The sequence below is a fragment of the Colius striatus genome, chromosome 1 (genome assembly GCF_028858725.1).
Source record: "Colius striatus isolate bColStr4 chromosome 1, bColStr4.1.hap1, whole genome shotgun sequence".
In the NCBI taxonomy this organism is placed as follows: domain Eukaryota; kingdom Metazoa; phylum Chordata; class Aves; order Coliiformes; family Coliidae; genus Colius; species Colius striatus.
In genome coordinates, this window is record NC_084759.1 from 11,539,629 (window position 1) to 11,563,626 (window position 23,998).

General features: G+C 46.3%; 1 protein-coding gene across 1 annotated transcript in view; it reads right to left on the reverse strand.

Annotated features, from left to right (window-relative positions):
* The window catches only part of MAML2 (mastermind like transcriptional coactivator 2), a 218,678-nt gene extending 195,052 nt beyond the window's left edge, over positions 1–23,626 (reverse strand). The window contains exon 1 of the mRNA XM_061991618.1: positions 23,171–23,626. Coding sequence (XP_061847602.1) covers positions 23,171–23,572 — 402 coding nt within the window. The 5' untranslated portion in view covers positions 23,573–23,626. The remainder of the gene's footprint in view (positions 1–23,170) is intronic.
* Between the last annotated feature and the right edge of the window lie 372 nt (positions 23,627–23,998).

The following is a 23,998-nucleotide window of genomic DNA, read 5'->3' on the forward strand; positions in this document are numbered from 1 at the left end:
GGGACAGGTTATAACCAAAGCAGCATAATGCAATTACTTTTAATGCTGCTTCCTCCTACTCTATTGCTCCTTTCAAGTCCTCTGCAATTTTGTCCAGGGAAGCCCAGGGCACTGTAGTGGTCCGATCCCTTCTGCTCTCCCCTCTGCCCCTCCCCTCCCACTCTCCTATAGCTGGTTGTGCCCGTACAGCTGCATCATGAGGCTGCAGCTCTGTGCAGCATCCCTTGCCCCTTCCCACCCTGCCCTGAACAAAAGTCACCCATTTGGGGTAAATGAGTGTAGCTGGAATCTACTCTAACTGTGCTTAGCTTTCAACACAGCTCAAAATCCTTTCTGGATCAATTAAGACTGTCCTTTTGGGCTGAGCACAATGTTTGTCAATTTACTCTGTCATGTTAAGACAGAGTAAAGAATTGCAGGCCTGGTGTATCTCTCCCTCAGTTCAGCAGTCTCTGCAACACCCTGAAATAAAAATGTGGCAGGATCTAAAGAGCTTCAGTTTATGTGTGGGTCAACCTCTAAGAAAAAGTGTTACCAAACAGCACAAAGAAGTATTTCCCAGGCACCCACAAGCTTTCGGGATATCCACTGCACAAGCCTATCTTTGATATCCTCTCTATTAGAAGGATTTTAGGTGATCTCGAGGAGGCAGAAAATCTGCCTTGCTCAGCTGCAGGAGAAGGCCAGAAGGAGGAGGGTGTGCTCTTGCAGCTGTGCTGATGTGTATCATGAATTATTCTGCCTCCACAGACCTTCTACCTCGCTGGGACAGGCATGAAGAAACACTGTAGGGATTCACAGCCCTTGCAGAAGTTTGTAGTAGCCATTTGGAGCTGCAAGGTTCTGACAGAGTGAAGCTGGGAAATAGAGGTATTTCCTCACCCCTCACCTCCACAGCCTGTCCACGCTACAACCAGCACCCTTGGTCAGCCCCTGTAACTAGTCTGCCTAGCCATGACATTCCCTCTTGGCCAATCTGAAATGCTGCAAGCTGGCAAAAGGGGAGACTCCACTAAGGCAAGCGGAGAAGACTCCAGTGTGCACAGGGGAAGCTTTGTACACCGCTGCCTAATAAGAAAAAAGGCATCAGGATGAGGATTCAGTTAGATCTGAAGCAAGTTTACAGCTTCACCCCAACTTCCTCTCTGCCTGCTGCCCTGAAGTTCTGACAAGCCCAATGCAAACAGAGCGAATCCCCTGGGACCAGAGGAAGGACTGCACAGAGGTTTCCTTCCCTTTTCTACCCACCTCACCCCAGTTCTGCCAGCTTTCATTCCCTGATGCTTGCAGAACAACATAAGCACCAGTGACACCTATATCTAGGGGCCTGGAAATGGTACAAGCTAACATAGCTAGACCTGCTGTTGCTGGGACTGGCTCAATAGCCATTAAGACCATTTTTCCCTCAGGGAAGGAAAATAAAACAAGACCTCCGGAAGCCAACTTCCCAAATTTCTTTGACACCACAGCATGCATAACCCCAGAAAATTGCTGTTGCAATTTATACCAGCCAGCTCCTCTCTGGCTAGTGGAGGGAAAGCTGAGAAAATTTAGAAGTCCTCAGAGAAGGAAACATCAGTAGTTTCTCAGATGGAGCAGCATAGAAAAGAACACGCATTTTCAAGACATGGTTCAGTTTAAGGATGGCTCCCTGACAGATAAGTAACTTTGAGGATACTTTGACTGTGCACTCAGTAGAAGCTTTTCCTTTGGAAGACAGTGGTAGAACTCAGTCCAAGTGTCAGGAAGAAGCCTAGCCTTCATGCTCATCAACTATTAAAAAACAATCCCTTCATTTCGTAAGATCCCACCACTTTTAGATTCATCTACATCTGTTGTCCCCTTGCATTTGTTGCTGAAAAGACTTGGAACAAATTATCTCCTGGAGTAAACCAGTGTGTCTCAGCTGATGTCAGTAGTGCTGTACCAGTTTACTCCAGTAGCAAATCTGGCTCCAGCCACACGAGAATCAGGAAGCTGAGGTTACAGAAAGGGTTATTTGCACTACAGGAATGAATGACAATGCAGTTTCAGTTTCCTGTGTGAATACATTTCTTGCATCTCTCACTTTTGGTCTCTCACACACTGTATCCCAAGCACAGCATGCTGCGAGGAAAGATTAAAGACGTTGCAGATCTCAGTAATCTGGAGTGTCCCTGAACACGCAGCTACTACAACTCTGTGGGGAGGACACGGATTTCTGGCCTGAACCAGCAATATCACAAAACAACTAACAGCAAAGAGTAACAACAACAACAACAAAAGGCAATACAAAAGTAACTCTTTTGAACAGATGGTAAGCTTTAAAGCAACAACTCTTCAGTGCCCTGAGTAAGGCCTCTGCTGGGGTAAGCTGTCACAGCTCCATCAAGGCCAGTTACTTACACTAGTTGATTTGTCCTGCTGTACTTGGAGCACAAGGTTAGCCCACTTCTTGTTGCAGCAGTGGTAAATTTCTTGAGATATCACAGCCAGTAAGTAACTGGAAAAGCAGCTCTCAAGATAAATCCCATTACATGCAATGTGATACAGCAAGGAGGCAACGGATTCACTAACAAACCATGGCTAGATGCTATGGTGGTACCTAATCTTTAGACATTATCTAGATCAGTGTGAAATCGATAGGAGTTTCTGTCACCTCCCACATTAGCAAGATCTGTCCCCAGGTTCTCAAGCTACAGCTCCAAGCTCAACTACAGCACACTGCAAGCCAGCCTAACATCAGAGACCATGATGGTCCCCAGGCAGTCTTTTACCTTTGGAAGTAAACAGGTGATGCTGCTGGATGCAGTTCATAGCAGGAGTTTCACAATGTCAGAGGTTTTGCAGGATTCACACTGAGTATCTTTACAGGAGAACTCCAAGCACCAGAGGTTTGTCACTGCTGCAGAGCCCAGACTTCCCAGTGTGTTCCCTGACCATATCCTGTAGTTCCTGTAGAAATCAGAACTTTGCTACGTGCTAATTTATGAGGAACATTTATAACACCTTCCCTGAGAGGTGTATGTTGAAGCAGCATTCGTAGTTGCATCTATTATAACACCAAACAATCGTCTAGGAAATTCTGATTTAAATCAGAAAATTACCCCCACAACTGTTCTTTCCAATAGAAAATGGATTTTTCTTAAACATCCAGAAGCTCTGAAAGCAAGAAGAGTACAAAACAAAACCTGCCATTTCCCACCTGCTCAAATACATTTTTGGAAGAGCCACATGCCTCTATGTCAGTTAAATACAACATTAAGAACGTGACATGGGCAGCCAGGGTTGTAGGGAAAAGTCACGCTTCCAACAAACAAAATTATGCAGCTGTGTTTTAGTACTTCAGAATAACCCTGACAACCTGTAGCTAGTTTCTGTATATTCAGAGAAGTGTGGTGAGAAGGCAACAGCTAACCAGGAATTTGGGCAGGGTCTAGGCTCCTGAATGAGGCCTGTGGCCCCAGTTATTCCCTCTCTAATGTGGGAGCAGTGGGACTGTCTGCTTTAGGAAATTACTTTAAGGTCTGCCCATAGAAAGTGATTTGTAGGAAGCATGCATCACTCTTAATTCCACCTCCAGGGAATAAAGGCATAACTGGGAGTATGGGAAGCTCGGTATGCAGATAGCTTTTTGCTGGACCTGGGCCTTGATTCATTTTTTCCCTGTTTACTCTCTGTATTTACTTTTTGCACTTCAGTCAGGATAGATAATGAAAACAGTGTAGTCTGCTTCCACTTTTGTTTCTGGAAGAGATCAAAGAGTTTAATGGACTTGGACTCAGCAGAACTCTAAATGCTACACTCTATACAGATACAGCCAATTAAATGGCCCTGTTGGCTTCCAGGAGGATTACTTGAGATCTCATTATTTTGCACTGCTCTGAATTCAGTCCTTCGAAGAGAGTGGACACGTTCTGCCAAAAAAGAAAAAAAAGTGGAAAATAGCAAAGGATTTTTTTTTTACATCTCCTGTATTTAATGCAATCAGCCTTAGCAAAGTGCAGTGCACTCCTCCTTTTGAAAGCAGTCCTGTCCTTTTTCTTTTTCTCCCTGGCTTGGAATTGCTACAGAGGGATAAAGTTCTGCACGGCTCGCTCACTCACACGGTTGTAATAAGTCAGAGCAGGTTGGCTCCCTGCCCAACAAAACACAAACTCCCCTGAAGTCTCCAGCTTTTCCATGGCAACACCACAGTCATCAACACAGCAAACAATGGCGCCAACCCCTTCTAGGTCTCCCCTCTTCGTGCAGGGAAGGATAGCATTGCATCCAGTCCAGAGACCTGTGCTAATTATGGGGCATGAAAGGAGATAGTGACAGAGATCGCGTTACCTTCTGCATGGAGCTTTAGGTGAGATCAAAGGAAAGAAAAGGCACTGAAAACACTCAACACTTCTCGGTGTACTTTTGCTTAAACAAAAAAGGTTGTTGCTGGGTGTACAAGACGGGAAATGCCAAAAAGTGTAAGCCTATTGAGACTGAGTAAGGGTGCAAACAGCGTGACAAAGCAAGAGTCCAACACTGAGCAGAGGCCCATAGCCCACGCGAACCACCTGTCACTCCAAAGTGACCAACAGCCTACCCCTGCCATGAGTATCCATGTGCAGGCCAGCAACAGGCTTTCAGGGGATGACAGCAGACTGATGGTTCTGCAAAGAGGATTTTTCCCCAGCTCTGAGCTGTGAGCAGCACTGCTTGTCACCTGCACCGGGGTGGGGGAGCAGACACAGTGCTGGGTCCTGATCTGCCACTGCTTCACACTGGTGTCCTTCACACTTGTCCAAATAAGAGCCAACACCAGGACCAAACACCATCATTCTCATCTGGGAGCATTTTACTCTCATTTTGCATAGCTATATAAGACCTCACAAGCTGCAAGGCAGTAGAAAATGAGGCCCAGAAGACCCCAAAATACCTTATTTAACCTAAGAGCTAGTGGTTTTCAAGCTGTGGCCTGCAGACTCGTGAGAGTCTGAGGACTACTTCTGAAGGGTCTATGAAATCTAAGCAAGAAAAGCAAATCAGTTGCCACGAGGCTTAAATTAGTTGTAAATGAACCTTCATATGCATTGGAGAACTTTTAGAGGATCTGCAATTTGTAAAAGATTGACAGGTACATCCACAGGTTTTATATTCCCCTGTAGACATGGCAAGAACCTGCTCTGCATGAGGAAAGCTACCCTGCTCTTGGATAATTTGACAGTATGGGTAAGAGTATGGGCAGTTCTCTGCCATTAAACCTCATCAGTGTAAACTCAAGAGTGGATATCGTTTTCCTGGCGTAAGCAGTATTACAATGGTTTTGGACTATGATTTTGCTTGCTTAATTTTAAGGCCCTCATTAAGGTAAAAAAGCTTTGTAGGCTGGAAATGCCACAGGCCAAGTAGCTCCTTGTGGAAAAAGTAGAATTTTGAAGGTAAATTGGCCCCAAAACAGCCATTTCCAATTCAAATCCTGGTGCAAAAGAATGTCCTTCAGGCTTTACAAAATTATTCAGCTATTTTTATAACATCTGAAAAAAAAAAAAAAGATTTATCTGGAAAAAGTTAAAAATTGAAATAATACACCAAGAATCCAGGCTTAAATGGAGGCTTAGGTAGCACTCTGCTTTCAGCATGCCTGGCTTGAGTAAGCCTGCTCAAAGGTATGAACCTCTGCTGCTGGACCGGTGACCCAAGGGTGCCAGTCTCCATGACAAAATCCCACTACCCTTAGTCTTTCTTCACCAACACATGTGACTGAGGCATGGCAGGTCATGGTCCATCACACAGAGGGTCTGCAGTTTGCCTTGGTCCAGTACAAACCATGAGAGAGTTTATCCATCCTTTGAGGTGAATGGTTGAAACAAGAACTGTGGGAAGGATTTTCATGCACTAACAGCACTTCAGTTACATGAGTTTCAGTCCAAGTTAGTGCAGAACTGCTCTAAACCATGCCCTCAGCCAGATCAACCTATTCAAACCCATGTTAGAGACTTCTTGGTGTGGATAGCTTAAGAGTGTGAGCTTTCTGCACAACAGACATATGCACTTAGGATTTGCAGCAACTCACACAACGCTGGATACCCTAACATTGAGTTTAATTGACATCAGTAGTACTTTGCATGATGCCCACAGTGTGATGAAATCCTCCTAATTATATATTTAATGCCATTTTAGGATTGCTTCACCCTGGCTGCTGGGTTACATCTGCACAGTACAGGTGCCAAAATATAACCCATTGGTCAGTCTGTGTTATGCATTCGTTTCTGTGGCTCATCCACAGAGGAAATGAGGCTCTCAGCTGCCACCCTAAAAAATCTGGTTCTTCAGCCCACACTATGAAAACTCATAAATTTAATTCTAGAGGTCAGAGACCTCTAGAATTTGGTGGTGGTGAAAACAGTGGTTACCGTGCAAGTCTCTGTATGTTAACATGACCAAGGATGCAAAAAAAAGAGGTTGCCCTATGGTTATGTACTCATGACCTGAACAAAGCCAGTCAATTCAAGCCGAGATCTGCCACAAAAGTTATTTTTAATTTGATTTTTCCTTAGATTAAGAACAGAACATTTCAGTTCAGGCTTAAGCCTGGTGCTTTTTTCTTCAAGTGGAAAGATGACCACTGTCTTTGTGGTGAACACTATCAGTAGCACAACCCCAACAGCTCGTACAGAAACACAAAAACACAACTCCCTCCTGAGACTCCAGGGACTGAGTGATGCACTGACACAGAAGTCTCAAAACCTACAGACCTTGAAAAGCAATCTGGAGCTTTGTGTTATTCTGCCTCAGCTGCTGGTCGGCTCTCTCAGCTAGGCTGGAGAGCCTAAGGATGGGTGTGACATTACCTCTGTCACTCCTTCGTGTGCCGCTGGTGATGGCTGCAGATATGCACTGGGACATGAGACCCAAAGGGATGCCTCACCCAGGGGAGATCAGATTGGATTCCAGCAAGACCACAAGATCAAAGATCAAATGACTAATTAACCAGAGATGAAATTTCAGTCATGTTGTTATTGGTATAGATTCTCTTCTCTCTCTCATTGGTGTTAATCAGAATAAAAAAATGACAATGACTACAAAAATGAAGGGCCTTTTCCTAGCCAAGGGTCTACATATCAGAATCATGGAACGGTAGGGATTGGAAGGGACCTCTAGAGATCATCCAGTCCAACTCCCTGCTAAAGTAGGTTCAGCTCAATCAGGTCACACAGGAACGTGTCCAGGCAGATTTTGAACACCTCCAGAGAAGGAGACTCTACAACATCTCTGGACAGCCTGTGCCAGGGCTCCCTCACCTGAACAGCAAAGTTTTTCCTTATATTCCAGTGGAACTTCCTGTGTTCTAACCTATGTCTCTTAACCCTTATCCTAACACCGGGCACTACAGAAAAAGCCTCATCCTCCTGGCACTCATCCTTACGTGGTCACTTTTGGCTTTGTACCAGCCATTTGAGTGCTTTCCAGCATGCAAACCCCTCCCATGTCAGTAGATCAGAGCTTTTCACTCTGTGACACTAAGTACTCATTTTCTCCACAGACTGATGGGGCAAAGGCTCTCAACCATCCTACTAGTATTCCTGTGTGAGCTGAGGCATCACTCAGCCCATCCTAAAATAACCAACATGAAGTCCTTCATACCATCTGGTGCAGCCCTGCCCTCTTCACATCAAAGGTGAGCCTTGCCACATCAGCCTCAGGTGCCACTTGCTCTGGTTTGCAGGTCTGCATCCCCCCCACATCAGTGTGCTCTTCACTGCTGGCCCATAGCCCTTATTCACACCAGTAGGCTGCATCGCTCAGGCAAGCTGCAACAGTTTAAATAAGAACTAAACATTCCTGCTTCATTTTGTGTTCTCTTTTTGAGGACAGATTTGTTCATTGATTCATGGAGAGCCACTCTTTTTTCTGATGCTATGTCCTAGGAGTACAGTCCCTTGTCTGAAAGAGCCTGAGGGTCTTAATGGGCCCTCATCAGGACCTCTGGGTGTTGCCCTGCCCTGCTTGGTTTGGGAATCACTTCTGTGAATAGTGTGCATCTTTGTTCGCATCTAACTCACTTGAGTTTCACTGGAGTGTAACTAAGCAGCCCTTTGCCTCAGGAACTGCTATGTAAGAGGAATTGCTGGAAGGTGTTTCTGTGATGCAAGAGATGACAAATGAAAGGGGAAGGTGGTGAGGAGGAGGGTTGATTAATTGGAGTATGCTAACCACAGGTTACTGAGGAGTGCCACCAGTAAAACTAACTGGAAATAAACACTGTCAGTAGCTGTAGCTCACTCCCATCAAGAAACCAAATGAAATCCAAGAGTGCAGAAACTGTGGGAGCTGTTCAGAAAAATTAACTTATTAATAACGTTCCTGAGCAAACAATCAGAGGTATTATTGACGTCTATGTTCTTGCATTTGAATTTTGCCAGAGACACGGGAAACCTTTGAACAACCCATTTCTGGGTCTCACAGTCTCTCACACCAAACAAGCTGTGCAACCAGGTCCTTGCCACCACAGAGTCAGTGGGATGGGGGAAGGACAAGGAGGTCTGCTGTTTGCAATGCTCAGTGACCTGCTTGTACAGATCTTTTAACCTTTGCTCAACAGTATATCTTGCTTCTGCCTCTCTGCCTCGTGCATTTACCAAGGCCCTAGTCTCCTTCCTGTCGTTCCTTGATAACAAGTTAATAAATGCAGTAAAGATAGATTTGTTAGATTTGATAAGAGAGGGTTATGAGAGACTCTCACTAGCAGTCTTACTCAGTTGTTCATGCAGGACTTAAAAGTGTTTTGCTATAGACAGCTTTCTTTTGCTTCCATGTCCATTGCTCCTGTAACCTTGTACCCTTACAGCTTCAGAAGAAGGTAAGCCCTGACAGGTAAGCTGCTTGCTCCTATGAGAGGTAATAGCTTTGGACTCCCCTACAAAGCATTTGCAGTAAGTTGGTGCCCACAGGAGCTTCAAAGTGAGCATATGGAGAGGTTTGTGAGGCAGGAAAAGGTGATGGCTAAAGAGACACTAAATGTTGAAGGAGAAATTCTGACCTGAAGAAACAATCTGAGGAGATAAAGTGTACCAAGAGAAGAAAGGGCACAAGTTTTAGACACGTGAGCATTTTGTAATACATCTTGTAAAACAGGAGATCTGGCCACTCAGTGTCTGTTGCACTGCTGCTGAGGAGAGGGACAAATTGGATCAGTGGAGGTTTGTCCTTGAAAAAAAAGAAGTTGGTAGGAGCCAACTTCTTTTTCTCCTCCTTGGAAGGATAATTATCCTGCTCTGTACCGATTTGCTTTCCTGTTCCCAGGGTAATTGTCAGGCTTACTTTGCTTACATGTCATGGGATTGTACAGAGAGAGACACTCAGGCACTGACAGCAAAATTTCACTCTCCTTTGCCCTTCAGCTTTGCTCCTGCCCTGAGCTCCTAGCACTGACCTCTAACACCACACTAAGATTGATGGCTGCCACCTGTGCTGGGAAATCCAGGCATCCAAGCACCCAGCAAAGACCAAGTATCCGTGAGAAAGAGCGAGCCTGAAAGATGGATTTTCAGCATTAACAGCAGTTTTCCTGACTGGGACCTGCCTGTGTGTGGCATGCCTAGAGTCCTTTACAGGTAAATCCTTTTTTTAATAAATCATTGCCTTCATTTTTTAAATATATTTTCAGTAATATATTTAAAGAACAAAAAGCCAAAACAGAAGGAAAGCAGAAAGAGTGACAGAAGGAAAGCAGAAAGAGTGACAGATCAGGAGGCAAGGATAAAAAAATCATTCAGCCTTCTCTGAAGGAGCAACACTTACATCATTGGCAAGAAAAGAGACTGGACAGTCTTTTACTAGCACATTTCAGGATTTTTCCTAGACCACACATACTAGCAAGGGAGGAAATGGGCCTTCTTCATTTGTTCTCTAGTATTTCTAACTTTTAAAGAAACAATAAAGCCTGTCTTTATACGAGGCATTTAAAAATAGTGTTTTCACTGTCCAGCAAACCAAAATGTCATGTTAGTACTACAGGCATCATTTCAGAAAGTAAATAGATAACTACTTATTAGGTAAATATAAAGAATACTTTGACCTCTGGCACTGATGGGTGACTCATTGACTGATGCATTGATGTCACATGTTGGGTGTTTTTTGTGAGCAAAGGCTCCAGTCTATATTCTTGACTCAAGCAAGATCTCTTAGGGATAAATTTTCCAAAGCATTGCAGAGATTTTAGGCTGAGGTCCAACAATACAATTAGATGTCCAGTTCCTATTGGTTTCAGCTCAATACAGAGAAGATTAGATGCCTAAATGTTACAAGTCAAAAAGATTTGGACTTCTAGCTGTTCCCAGATTGATCACTGGGTGCAGGAGAGGAATCCAAGAGTCCGAGGGTCCAACTCACCATCAAGCACAGTCACAGAAATACTTTGTAAGAACATTTCCTTTCTAAGACTCTTCATTTACTTTTAGTTGCTTTAAATAATCTGCACATGAGCATGCAACACAATTACATGACTGAACATTACAGTGGCATGTAGGCAGCAGCACAACCAACGTGTGTTTAGATTTCGGTGACGCTCCGATTCCGGAGCATGAGTTGAAAAGTAAGAGATAATGAGGACAGCCTTCAGGTTTCCTGCCTTGCCCACGCCACCCTGCCCTATTTCAGAATCATTGAAATTGAAAGATACTGGATGTACTACTATTCTTAAAACTTTGGCATACCCCTAAGTATTTTCTCAATCCGTCCAATATGGGGTCCCTCTTTGAGGAAGGAGTCAAACCAAAAGCATTTAATCATATGTTTAACTTGATACATGTTCTGTAAGTGTTTTTCCTGAACTGGAGGCTGAACATTCACAACTGCACACCCAGTTTGTGAGCACCCATGGCCTGTGGTGAGAGATCAGTGGACCTGGAAGCGCTCTGTCAACTCACAGAAGTTTTTGCTCCAAGTTTCTTGTGACAATGAAGCAGAAATTTTGTGCTTATCCTTTATAAAGCTAACGATAGAAGGAGAGAATACACTCATGGGCATTAGATTTCCAGATGATGCAAAGAGAGAAAGACAGCTAGAGAAGCAGCACAAAGGAAGATGAGGAGAACATGTGGAAACCATGTGTTCAGTGTCTCTCTGTTAGCCTGGCCCTCTGGCCCTTCCAAGCTAGAAAAACAACATTATGAAGCTGTGTGAGGAGCATGAAAGGAGAGAAGGGAGGGTAATAGCCCAGGTGACAGAGGGGTGAATGTGGAGGAGGAGGAATGGCTAATAGCTTTGGGAAGTGGAGGAGGGGGACTGCAGAGAAGGACTTTACCAGGGTAAGGGGATGAGTGTGACTTTTGTGACCAAAAGAGGTGGTGGGAGGCAGTGGTGAAGAGTCCTTCTGATCTGTGTCAAAGAGCCTGTGCTTTGATGACAGCCTGGGAGACATACGCACAGACAGTATATCCTGGGAGAGGGCTCCGAGAACCACATAATGGACCATTTCAGTAAATAGCCCTTTTGACACATCCGTCATCCAAATGTAGTTACCCTTCATGGGCTCAACAGAATGAACACACATCCAGTACACTAGCAAGGGGGTTATCGACCTCACTAGCCATCCTGGCTCTATCAGGGCCCCTCACACATATTGTGTGTGGTACAAACCTATATCAAAGGCCTTACAACTGGTTGGTATATATAGAAAGTTTCAGAAGTACGTACTGTTTACTGAAGGGACTGGACTAACTTCTGCAGAGCTATTCTGGTCCACCTGTAAATATGTGGACTGAAGGGCCTTATGAAAAGTAGTTAGTGTGCACTGGCAAGTGGCACTTTTTAAAACCTGAGTATCTCACGTTATGAATGCTGGGGTTTTGTTTTCTTCTTTAAGTACCAAAACTGACAACATGGTATTACACAACTACTGGATACCAATATTATTTTTTTCCAGTCCAAAGCTGGTTTTTTCCACTAGGTCTAAAAAACTGTGTGTAGAACTTGCAGTAGAAACTGCTACTGGGAACTACCCTGGTCCTGAGGCCTTTGCTTAGATGAACAGCAAGGTCTGTATGGTGATCAAGGTGGTCCTGGCTCTGCTCACACAGGAGCCTCATGGGCTCCAGGCCACGCGTGTCTGCAGTTCCCTTAGCTACCGAGTGTGATTCTGATGGCATCCTAAAAGCTCCAAAACAGAGGATGGTTGTGCACAGTCTGAGGATGGCCTTCAGGATAGCACAGACGGCAGATTGTGCCTTCAGGTTGCCCCGGGGCAGCCCTTGAAGGACAGTCTAGATTTACTCAAAGGGATGGCTCACAATAACTTAGGCTGGAATCAGCCATTATCTCTGTTCTGTAAACTCATGACTTTGATGGAAAGCAAGAGGATTTTGTGTTAAAAGGAAAAAAAAAAGCAAGGAGGCGGGGGGATGGAGCCAGAGTGTTTGCAGCTGCTGGCCATCAAATTTCAGTTCAATCAACATGACGGAGTTCCAGCTCCCAAGAAAGAGAGCTTTTGATGACTTATTGACATAGCCTGAACTACAGTGGTCCAAGTGGCAGTGCTATAATTATAAGGATTATATTTAATACTGCACTTGGAAATGAAGGTCTGAAACACTGTGACTCTCTCTCTCCCTACAAGCTGGCCAAAATATGTCCTAGGAAGCATCATGGTAATACACAAAGCTGGTAGGAAAAAAAGAAACGTTGGAACTCAAATCATTATGAAAGGCGATCGTGTGGCTGGCAGCTCAGGTCTGCTGGGAGCTGAGCAGTGAGGAGGAAAAATGTGTGTGAAAGGAAGGGCAATTGGATTTGCAGGAAAAATGGAAAGTAGTTTTTTCAAGTACAAAATTAACTGGTTTAAGAAAATAAGTCAATAGATAATTAATACACTATTTACTTTTCAATTTGGTTTCTTTTTGTAGCATGTCATGGCCTTCAGCCAGGCTGAGGCCTGCTTGTTGAACAAAGACCAAACCCTGCAAATACTTCTAGACTTGCTTAATTCTACACATGTTGATTTCAGTGTGATTACCCATGTGTGCACAATTAAGCACATGCCTAACCGTTCCCGGGAACTGGGCCATAGAGGTAAGCAGCCCCATGTTGAAGACCAACTGTATCTAGCTTGGAAGGATGTCGAACCAAAAGCTTTTAGAGAAGCAGAGAGAATGCATTTCTTTGGAAAACAAAATAACTGTCTATAAACTACTATAATGACTAGAAATAAAGAGGTTGATCCTGCCTTAGGCTGATGTTCCACAGTGCCACGTCTATAGGATTTCCTGGTTTCAGCAGGGGCCAATAAGATCAGAATCAAGACTCTAAAGCTCAAATGTTGAGAGAACATAGCACTTAGGAAAAGGGAAATAAAAGGGAAAAAAAAAAGGCAAGGGAGGGTGAGGAGGGAAAGAGGAGAAAGTGGAAAGAATAAAAAGGGAAGGGAAGGGAAGGGAAGGGAAGGGAAGGGAAGGGAAGGGAAGGGAAGGGAAGGGAAGGGAAGGGAAGGGAAGGGAAGGGAAGGGAAGGGAAGGGAAGGGAAGGGAAGGGGAAAGGGAAGGGGAAAGGGAAGGGAAGGGAAGGGAAGGGAAAGGGGAAGGAAATTGGAGTCTCTGGAGATGGTTTCTAAAGCAACAGAACCCTAAATAAATGGTCTGATTTTCCAAAGTGAAAAACATAAACTGAACAGCCCATGCAGCATTTTCGCCAACTGTCACTGGGGTGGCATTTCTGAAATCTGGTGGAATGAATCATCACAAAACAACAACTGTTGCCAGCAAGGTCTTTCCTCCAGGTCTAGTTATTTGAATGAAAGACCTGTAAAAACAAAACAAATAGAAAAATCAGAGGCATCTCCTTGTCTTAGGGTTCAACTCTGAAGCTTCTGGTGAAACCATACATTCTCCAAGGTGCCTCCCCAGCCCGCTGAACAGGAATCCAGGAGATCATCTGGACCAAGGAAGGGATCGGCTCTGCTGGAGCAAATCCCTTATTCATTAAGACAAATTCCTCCTTCTCCACATAGTCACTACCTCTGACACCATGCACATGTGAGAGATGCAGGATGCATCCGTCTGAGCCATTCTAACTTCCACGCTGGGGATTTCACATGGTGGAAAACATGGCCCTGGGAAGCATGACCCTGCTTCCCAGGTAGCACAGTTCCCAAGTGGTTTGAGACAGACACCCTTACGTTCAGTGGGAGCAGACCTGGATCAAAGAGGCCCCTGCCGTGCGGTAATTAAACACAGCCCCGTTAAGCAGCACCGGCAAGCGTCCTGCTTTGGCTGGGACATAACACAACAATTTCAAAGACTCTTTCTGAAGCAGTGTTGTTTTGCTGAATAATTTATGTCCCTGAGTCCTCTGAAAATGAGCAGCATACACTCCAGCACTGCAATAGCTATTCAGTAGAGACAGTGCACATTGTGTTCAGTAAGCTCATTGCTTAAATACTGTTGCCATGACTATAAGAAAGTGATTATACTATTGTTTACAAGAGACTCTCAATAAGTCATTACCACGGTAGCCAGAGTTTTGCTGCAAGTCAAAATTTTTGAGGAAAGAGAAAAAAAAAAACACCAACAAAAAAATTCTCACAGGTATAGTTAACTTTGTGATCAAGATAATCCCAGTGAAAGACACCGAAAACTGAATACATTGTACAATGAGGAATGAAAATAAGTAAGAATCGCAAGTGTCTCAGGACTGTTAACTCTGGTTTTCTGGGTTTTTTGTCGGTAAATTCCATGGAGAAGAAAAGCCCTGCTAACTAAATAACTTTTGTAAGTAATTTTCAAGAAAGAAATAATTTATAGGGCAAGGATCAATATAGGATTTCAGCTGTGATGAGTAACTCCGTAAAAACAAACCACTTTGTACACAATGTAAGAGAAAAAAAGACTTAAAAAAATCAGACTTAGATGAAACAGTTGGGATCAAGAAATATGGCTTTTTGGTATCCTGGCATGAAATCAATACCTTGGGCACTTAGCTCTGAATCCTCTACTGTGTATGTCCAGTACATGACCTCTTTATCTCAATAGTGTGCTGATGATCAATATTTTCCAAGACTAAGAAGCAATTCTGAAGCTGTCGGAAAGTCATCCTCACATTTCCTATGGACAGTAACAGGCCACAGAACACAAAGCAAAGAGATGATTAATAGAGTGCTGGACTAGGAGTCAGGAAATCTGGGCTCCGTTCCCAGCTCTGCCACTGACCTGCTGTTTGACCTTGGGCAAGACACTTGACCTTTCTGTGCTTCTGTTCCTCCTTCCATTCTTTGTCTATCTTGTCTCTTGAGGCCCTAAGGTATGCAGGGAAGGGCACAGTTCTCACTGGGTATTTGTGTAACACCTACTCTGGGGAGGTGCCTGCAGAGCCAGGGTACCACAGGGATGCCTCTTGCACAATCCATGTTTTGTTTCGAAACAGAATAGCCACAATGAAGTCCTGATGAAGCCTCCTGGGGTTTCATCTGCTACTCCAGGTTCTTACTGGGTCTTTCAGCCAGCTTCTGCCTCAGGTAAATATGTTTGCAAGACCTGCTTCCTCACTGAGTCAGAAGCACTTTCAAGCCAAGTTCTAATTGGTACTAATTTCTCTGCACCTTGATTCAGATGGGTTTGCAAGCACATCAGAATCGTAGCTGAGTGACACATAAAAACAGCTACAGGAGCCATTTCTTCAGGGAAATGCCAACACCTGTATGGGAAGCCACAGGCGTTTTCATTTTCAAATTAAAACGAAAATAAACTCTAATTTTTCAGTAAGTCTGTTGGCATTCTGTGTAAGTTATTCAATTAAGAAATATTTCTGAGTCTTTCTCCTACCTTGAGCCATAAACATGAACCTGTGACACATGCAGGACAAGGTGGCTCCCACCTGCCAGTGCTGGGGTGCAGCTGCAGCCTTCACTGAGAGCAGATGACTTGTGTTTGCTCTCAGTTCCAGTCCCATTTTGCTCCCAGTGTCTGCAGGAGCATCAAGTACATGAAGGGCTTGGGCACAGCCAATTTAATTGGGAGACTAATTTGAGAACAGACTGATGCAGAATCAAGAGCAAGTAAAGTAAGAATATCTGAAGCATACAATTATTATTCTGAATGAGAAGTTGATAAATGCTTTACTGTCCTAAAAAGAATGGGCACTGACACATCTTGCACTTTTATTATGAATCTTGGCAGCGCAGTGCCATAAAAACCCAGTTCTGGGAGTCATGTGACTATGTAAAAGACTCCTGTGCAACTGTATTTCCAGCACTCATACCTGTGGGTCAAAGGCTGAAAAGGTGATTTGAGTACACCTAAAAGACTCAAAATACAGAAGTCAAATAAGAAGAATCCATGAACTCATATACATTGCCTGCAGCTTTGCCAAAGCAAATGTTCAAATATCCTGTCTGAGGCTCCATCAATAATGAATTTGGCTTCTAAGTCATAAAACTCAACATCAGATCTGGATGCACTTTACAAAGGTGATAAATAGTATTTTTCATAGAGGAAATTGAGGTTTATGAAGTGAAATAACAGGAGTAATCTGTTGAATAGATCCTGGAGTCAGAGGAGAAACATTGAGTTTTTAGTTTACCGCATGCTCACCTGAGAACTGTTACTGGAACGGTGCAGATATTTTGTGTTGGGTATTGGTATTGACACTTCAGTACAATTACAGATTGATTCCTTACATCTAATCATAGTCTGGAAAAACTTGACAAGGTATGACAAATTCACAGGTTGGCTCTCCAGTGGCTATAGGAAGCTTTTAATGGGAAACCTGAGGCATAAATAGTTTATGTTTTCATCTAAAGAAAACCCCAAAACCAAAAATCCTGACAAAAAAAATCTGTCTCTTAACACTGTTAAGTTGAAAAAGTGATCCAAATCTCACTTGGCACCAGCTCCTTCTTTTCTATGGCCAAGACCACTGCCTCTTTCCCTTCTCAAAGCTGCTCCAAACTGTAGCAGCGTGATACACGCAAGATCCTTTTTGAGTCTACAGCCACTGATTCAAATTTGTGGAAAACAGCCTTGTCGTGAATCCCATCATTTCCATCCTACAGTACCATCACTGGGAAGTCATATAGGGAAGTGCTGACATGAGGACACCAGAGAAAGGACAAAGAGCAAAGACCTTGTTCCTCTTCTGCTCTTCAGAGCAGCGAAGTGGCTAAAGCTCTTCTGCACACCATGTTGCATAGTGGTGTTATTGATCACCTTCCTGAACTCGATAGACGTGATGGTATCAGGTCATTACCACATGGAGTTGGACCCTCAGCAGAGACCATGGTCCCATGTGCTAGGCAGTGAGATGGTGTCACCTGAAGAGCTCGAGCATAGAAGGGAAAGAGTGGAAGAGCAGGGGACCTGTGCAAGGTCCCAGAGACTCATTCTGGCAGACCTGGCACCTCTATGCCAGTGCTTTGCTAGCTCAAGCAGCTTGCCAGCTTCCAGCTCCTCCTGCAGCACACCGGAGGAGGGGAAGAGATATTACCCTTCTCAAAGCTGTCAAAGGGACAAGGATGGAGCCCTTCTTTTCCAGTAAGAAGGCACAGGCAAAGTTTCAGTTTCATAAGCCAACAGCCTTGGAAAAAAAGGCAGATTACATGTGGCCTCTGAAAGAACCACTAACAGCAGTTATGAAGAGGAAGAGAGGCATGTTATGGCCTTTCTTAATCTGCTAACTGACTAACCTAGTTGCTGGGGTTTTTTTTTGGTCACCACAAGCTAACCGAACCCCACAGACACTTTCTGTAGGCAGTATTCGTAGTGAGAGGAGAAGCAACAATAGTGAGAGAAGTCAGTTTCACCACAGTAGCTTCTCTGACTCAGAGGTACCTTTCCAAGGTTCGGATCTCTCCACAGAGCAGGTAACCTTTTTGCAGGAGTCAGACTTTTGGGTGCAGAAGAAACAGAAGCTGTATATCACTGCCCTTTGTTGTGGCGCTACACACCAGGGACTCAATTTGAGTATCACAGGGGATGTGAGCTCTATCAGAAGACATGCTGTAATAGTCAGGGAAATTAAGCAGCCCATGGGTTGGCCTCAGAGAGTGTGTCAAGTCCAGGCAGACAAACTGTTCCTCTGCTCTCTACCTACAGAAGCTTTGTCTGTAAACAGTTTCTGAATGGAAGAGAGCTTCATTAAATGTATTCAAAGCTTAAAAATCTTCAAAGGAGGCAAGAGATTTCACTGGAGAGTTAGGACTGAAAACATTCCTATACTAGCAAGCCTTTAACAAATTCACTTGCTGAACTTTTCATTAAATGTAGCCTTTATGCAGTTTCCAGAGAGTCTCCTTGCTTTTGGTTTGGAAAACATTCTCGCAGCCGAGGAGAACAGAGATTTTAAGTGGCACCCATGTCCATCCTAAACAAATGGCTCCCAGCAGGCCAGAGGGCTCACAACAGCGGGTCAGGGTTTTCTACTCACAGAGGCAAATAAGACTTACACATTCGACCTGACTCAGCTGCACAGTGTCTTTACCAGAAGGCAGCTTCGTTCTCACAGTAGCACAGGGAGCAGACAACGGTCTTTCACCTCACAAACAGAACATTTCTTTGCTTTGGCACCAATCTTAGTCAAAAGATCCCAGCCCAGATGCAAAATGGTTTGTGCTTTAATCCACCTATGCTCACCCTAACGTCACTTCACCTCATAGCTGGTCACCTTATCCTGCTTGCTTCAGGCACTTCCAAAAGTTTGATATGTCCAGAACCAGAAAATGCAGTTATTTCTGCAGGGTACCCTAGCAGCTAAATAGCAAACAAAGCCAAGGGCTTTGGAGATGGGCAAAGTATGAACCTGGGCCAAAGATACCAGAGTACAATCCTTCCTTTTAAAATACTTGAGGATCTTCAATGCTAGCAACACGGGAGACCAATCCTCACCAAGCACAGTGTGGACCATGAAAAAAAAGTTATTTGGAAACAAAGTTGGGGCTTCCATGAGCATTAGAGGATCTCTGCAAAAAATAATGGCCTAAATTGAGGTTTTACAAGCTCTTGGCACCAACTGGGCAACCCTGTCTTCCACTGAGGTTCTCGGGAAACTGGAACAAACTCATTGACTCCTCCAGATCTGTACTGCCCTTGACAAGAATTTAGGGAACAGGAGGAATTAATCCCTACATCATCTTTATGGGATTCTTTTATCTTTTATTTTTCACCTGCTTGCAGACTACACCTGGGGAGCAAGCCACTTTCACAATCTTCCAAGTACAGGAAATATTACCATTTTTAATTAACCCTTGTAACAATAAATTCATCCCCACTTTGAGATTAGTGAAAGCAGAACAAGTTATCTGTGGCGGATGACAAACATTGCTTACCATGCTCAAAGCTACCGGTGTGACGGCTGCGATGAAAGAACCTGATCAGAGTAACACAATAATGCCTGGGCAAGAGAGTTTCCAGGCTGCACGGGGCAAAAGGAACAGTGCTTAGCCTATGCCAGAAGAACGAAGGAAGGAATCAGACGCTGGAGATTTGAAACTGCAGTGCAAGAACTTTGTGTTACGAGTTCAGTGCTTAAGCCACTGAGGAATGCCCTCCAGAGCTAACTGTTTATATATAACATAAATAATATAAACAGCCAAGTGCTGGAGGGCGTACACATACATATAGATGTATGTATAAAAGAAAGACAGAATATTTCATCTGTTCCACTCTGCACCATGAAAAGTAACACCACTATATAAATAAACAAATGTCAGCTCTTGGGAAATGCAGGGAGGCAGAAAGCACAAAAGCTTCCCTGGCTGTGTCCTGAAGAATAAATTTCTCCTTCACATACACCCACATCCATTGGTCCAGCTAAAAAATCTCATCTCCACTCTGCAATTAGAAAATGCTGCTGCCAAAGACGCTTTCTCAAAAATCAAATCACGCTGCCAAATTAAGCCCAAACCAAACCCTACTAAGAACCCTCTCTTCTGTCGGGTTTAAACTGTCCACTGGGAAAAGATAATTATCAAATAATAGCATCAACAATGTCAGATAATCACCTCAGGCTCTTTGATATTTCAGGCAAATGCCGTTTCAACTGTTACCGAGTGTCAAATATTTATTCTTGAGTCCCAACTGTGTAAACGACCCTTCCAATGCCACTAACCATGGCAGGCACGCTTGTAACAAGAGCAGTGGGATCCGCAAAGCAAAGGAAACAATACAGATATTTTCAGGACAGGAAGTGTGGGGATAACCTTGGGTTTGCAGACAAAGAGCATCCTGATAGCCAGAACTCCCCAAAGCGAGTTATGACTGCCTTTGCGCTTATCTGCGTGGAGGTTTTCCTCTAACCTGTGGACCTACAACAAGACAGGTGGAGCTTTACAATCCTCCCGTGGAGCTAGAGACATGTCCAATTTCACATGCTCGGTGTGAGACTCGCACAAACGCTCCTGTCTAGTGCTTCTCCATGCCAGAGCTGTACCTACAACTGAAGCTCGGGACTGCACCTTGTTCCAGGATCCTGTGCACCTCAGACCTGCTGTCTGCTGTAAGCAAAATGTCTGGAATTGGAGGAATAATGCACAGGCTTCCACTGGATTTCCTCTGGGAAACATCCCATAGGAGGATGAATTCTGCTTATACTGCACACGACAACAGGCTTAGCCTGCCTCATCTTTCCTCTTCAAGCCCGCTTAGAGTAAACTGGTAAAGTAAATTCCTCCTCCAGCCCCAGTTGGAGCAAAAGCAAGACCCCATTACTTCCTGGCCCACCCCTACCGTCTGAGTTTTCCAGAACAGGAGCACAATGCAGTGCTACCACACTCAGATGCTGTGTGGTGTGGTTTGCTTTTCCTTTTTAATATTTGCAACAGTGTTCTAAGGAGCTCTTGGTAAGGGGAACATATGCCTCCGTGACACAGAGACGTGAATCCGAATGGGTGCCTTTCTCTGTTCATTAATTAGGCAGTCCTACCAGAGGGAGGATGGCTGACGTGCAGTGATACCATTATAACAATACTGTTTCATAAGCCAGCATTTCTTCAGTGTCAAAACATGGTTCAGGGCCCCAAACATCATGCTCAATGAAGTCACAGACCTTGTCAGAAGGATTATCAAATGCTAGCATGCAAAAATGAGGGGGACTTTGTCAGACCTTTCCCTTGTCAAAGACACAGAGTCTCAAAGGCTGGAAGGGACCTCAAGAGATCATCCAGGACCACCTAAAGTAGGTCACACAGGAACTTGTCCAGGTGAGTTTTGTATGTCCCCAGTGTGTGGAGTTACCTGGGAGGTAACGCCAACATCCAACGTGGAGCAACTGCCGTGCAAAGGGCACGTTAACAAGAGTTAGTGGCATTTCGGAAACGAGGACAACCTCTCTGGATTTAAAAGATGAAAAACTTTCAACATTTTCTTTGCAGTTGTTTCAGTTAGTATTTTCAAACAGCTGCCTCCACCTATTTCATAATAACAGCAACAAGTATTAAAAAAAAAAAGAAACCAAACAAAAAAACCATGCCTGTTCTCTGATTTCAGAGAGAGGATTTTTCTGGGACGTACATTATGAGGTGAAAGCTTTTTTTTTGTTCCCACAAGACAAATGCAAAACATTTCATTAATACACACTGGAAAAATAAGATAATGGCTCTCTTCATTGTGACGAGGAACACGGGGAGATTTAATCTTGAACACTGAGTCAGGCCGAAGTGCCTAAACTCCCCTCGGACACAATGTTATCGCACTAAGGCTTACATCATCACCCTCACGAACGATGCCGAGTAACGATGCCGAGTAACGCAGCCCCAAATGTCGAGCCACGCGGCGCGGCACACTCCCGGGTAAGAAGGGAGAAACAACCACAAAGGTCCCGTTTTAGCATACGTCAGCCACTAAGAAAGATAGGTTTGATGCCTGGAGCGGAGGGAGCGATCTATTTTCAGCCATTCGAATAGCAGCCACGGGCCTATCAGGATGCAGTCACTCACTCCTCTTAGTGTTTCTCATGTGTGCCGAGAATTAAAGAGTTGGAAGGCAGCACAGCACAGCATATGCCTTCAAAAGCGTGGTACATGGACTGCTCATAATAAAGTAACAGGAGACAAGGCTTCGCCTCCTTGACATGTTCAGAGCCACTTCCAGTTGAAAAAAGGTCAACATATCATTTACAAAGCAGCAGTGCCTGGAAAACTCTTGTAGCTCTGCCCCCTGAAACACTCTTGGTGATGATAACAAACTGACTGTTTCTGGAGAAGTGGGTCTTTGCATCCAGTCGCTTGGCTGGATGTTGCTGGGTACTCGCACACAGCATGGCTTCAGCATGAGGTACTGGTGCGGGCTCCCGTTCGTCGGCACTGCCCCTCGGTCTTGTGCGAAAATACTGGCCGAGTTCAAGGGACATGGCAACAAACTGCTGCCTCAAGTGAAAATAGCTGCCCAAAGCCCCAGTGAACAGGATAAAATGGAGCAGTGGGGCAGTCTGGAACACAAGTGATACTTTCACACTACTTTACAGCCTCGTCTGGGGCACATTGACAGCGTGTACCACTGGTGCCCCTCCTTAGGGATCCCTGCTGTCACTACCTTGGCAGGACTGTGGCACGTGATGCACTTTCAGGACCATGACCTGGTTTGAAAAGAAACCCCAAGCAACCCCCAAATCCCTTTGAGCGAGGATATGTCCCTCAGCTCCCCCACTCCAGGCCTGGCAGTCCTGCCCACCGCTCCTCACACCTTCGAAGCCACCACAGGGCCCAGCACCCGGCAGGGACCGTGGTAGGGGCCATGGCAGGGGCAGGCTGAGCCAGGCGACCACAGGCATCCCCCAGCACCATCCTTGGGTGGAATGGGCCCAGGCCTCGGCGCTGACCACACCTTCACACCTCGCCTGAGGGATGGCTGCCTTGTGGGCATGGGGGTTGCTGCCCTGAGGGGCGCGAGGGACCCATGTGGGGCAGGTGCTGCTCTGAGGGGTGCGAGGGACCTGCATAGGGCAGGTGCTGCCCTGAGGGGCACGGGGTGCCCATGTGGGGCAGGTGCCGCCCTGAGGGGCACGGGGTGCCCGTGTGGGGCAGGTGCCGCCCAGAGAGGCGCGGGGAGCCCGCGTGGGGCAGGTGCCGCCCAGAGAGGCGCGGGGAGCCCGCGTGGGGCAGGTGCCGCCCAGAGAGGCGCACGGAGCCCGTGTGGGGCAGGTGCTGCACTTGAGGGCGCGGGGTGCTTGGCCTCCGCGCCGCCCGTCGCGTCGCGGCCCCTCCCCGCCGGCAGAGCGCGCTGTGACTCACCGCCAGGAGGGCCGAGGCGCGCTGCTCCCCCGCCGGCTGCTCCCCGTTGATGCCGCCGTTGCTGAGGAGGTGCTGGTGGTAGTCCGGGGGCGCGGCGGCGGCGGTGGCAGGGGCGGGCGGGCCGGTGGCGGCGGGCGCCTTGGGGTGTTTACCGGCCTTGCGAGCGCCCTGGCCCTGTTGCACGAGGTGGAGCAGCTGCAAGGTGCTCTCCCGCTCGCGGTCGGAGCTCTCGGCGCGGCCCCGCTCGTAGCGCCCCTCGCAGCTGAGGTGGTGCTGGCGGCAGACGGCAATGCGGGCCCGCAGCCGCTCCACGATGGCGCTGTGCACCCGGGGAGCCGCCGGGCCCCCCCCCAGCAGCCCGGCCCCCAGCCCCGCGGCCTGGGGGGGAGCCGTGTCGCCCATCGCTGGCTGCCGGTCCTGGCCCTCCGGATGGGTCGGTCCTCACTGCCGCATGGAGGAGGCGGGGGGGGGGGTGGGGGGGTGGGGCGGGGGCAGCGGCGGGAGCCCGAGCCCGGGGGCTGGCGGCGGGGCGGAGGGCGGTCAGCCCCGCGCCCCCAGCCCACCCCTACCCGGCCCCTGGTCAGTGACGGCCACGCGGGGGGTTGACAGATCGGAGGTGGGACAGGGGCGTCCGGCGACAGCTAGGGCTGTGCCGGCATCGGCCGAGTGGCAGGGGCGGGGGTCGGGACCGGGCAGACCCCGCCTAGGGGCTCCGCGGGGCAGAAAGGGCGCCCGGGGAGGGAGGACGGGGTCGGGGCGGGGGAAGCTCCGCCGGGGGTGGAGGGCGGAAAAAAAAAAAAGATTAAAAAAATCGAGCCGCTGCCTCCA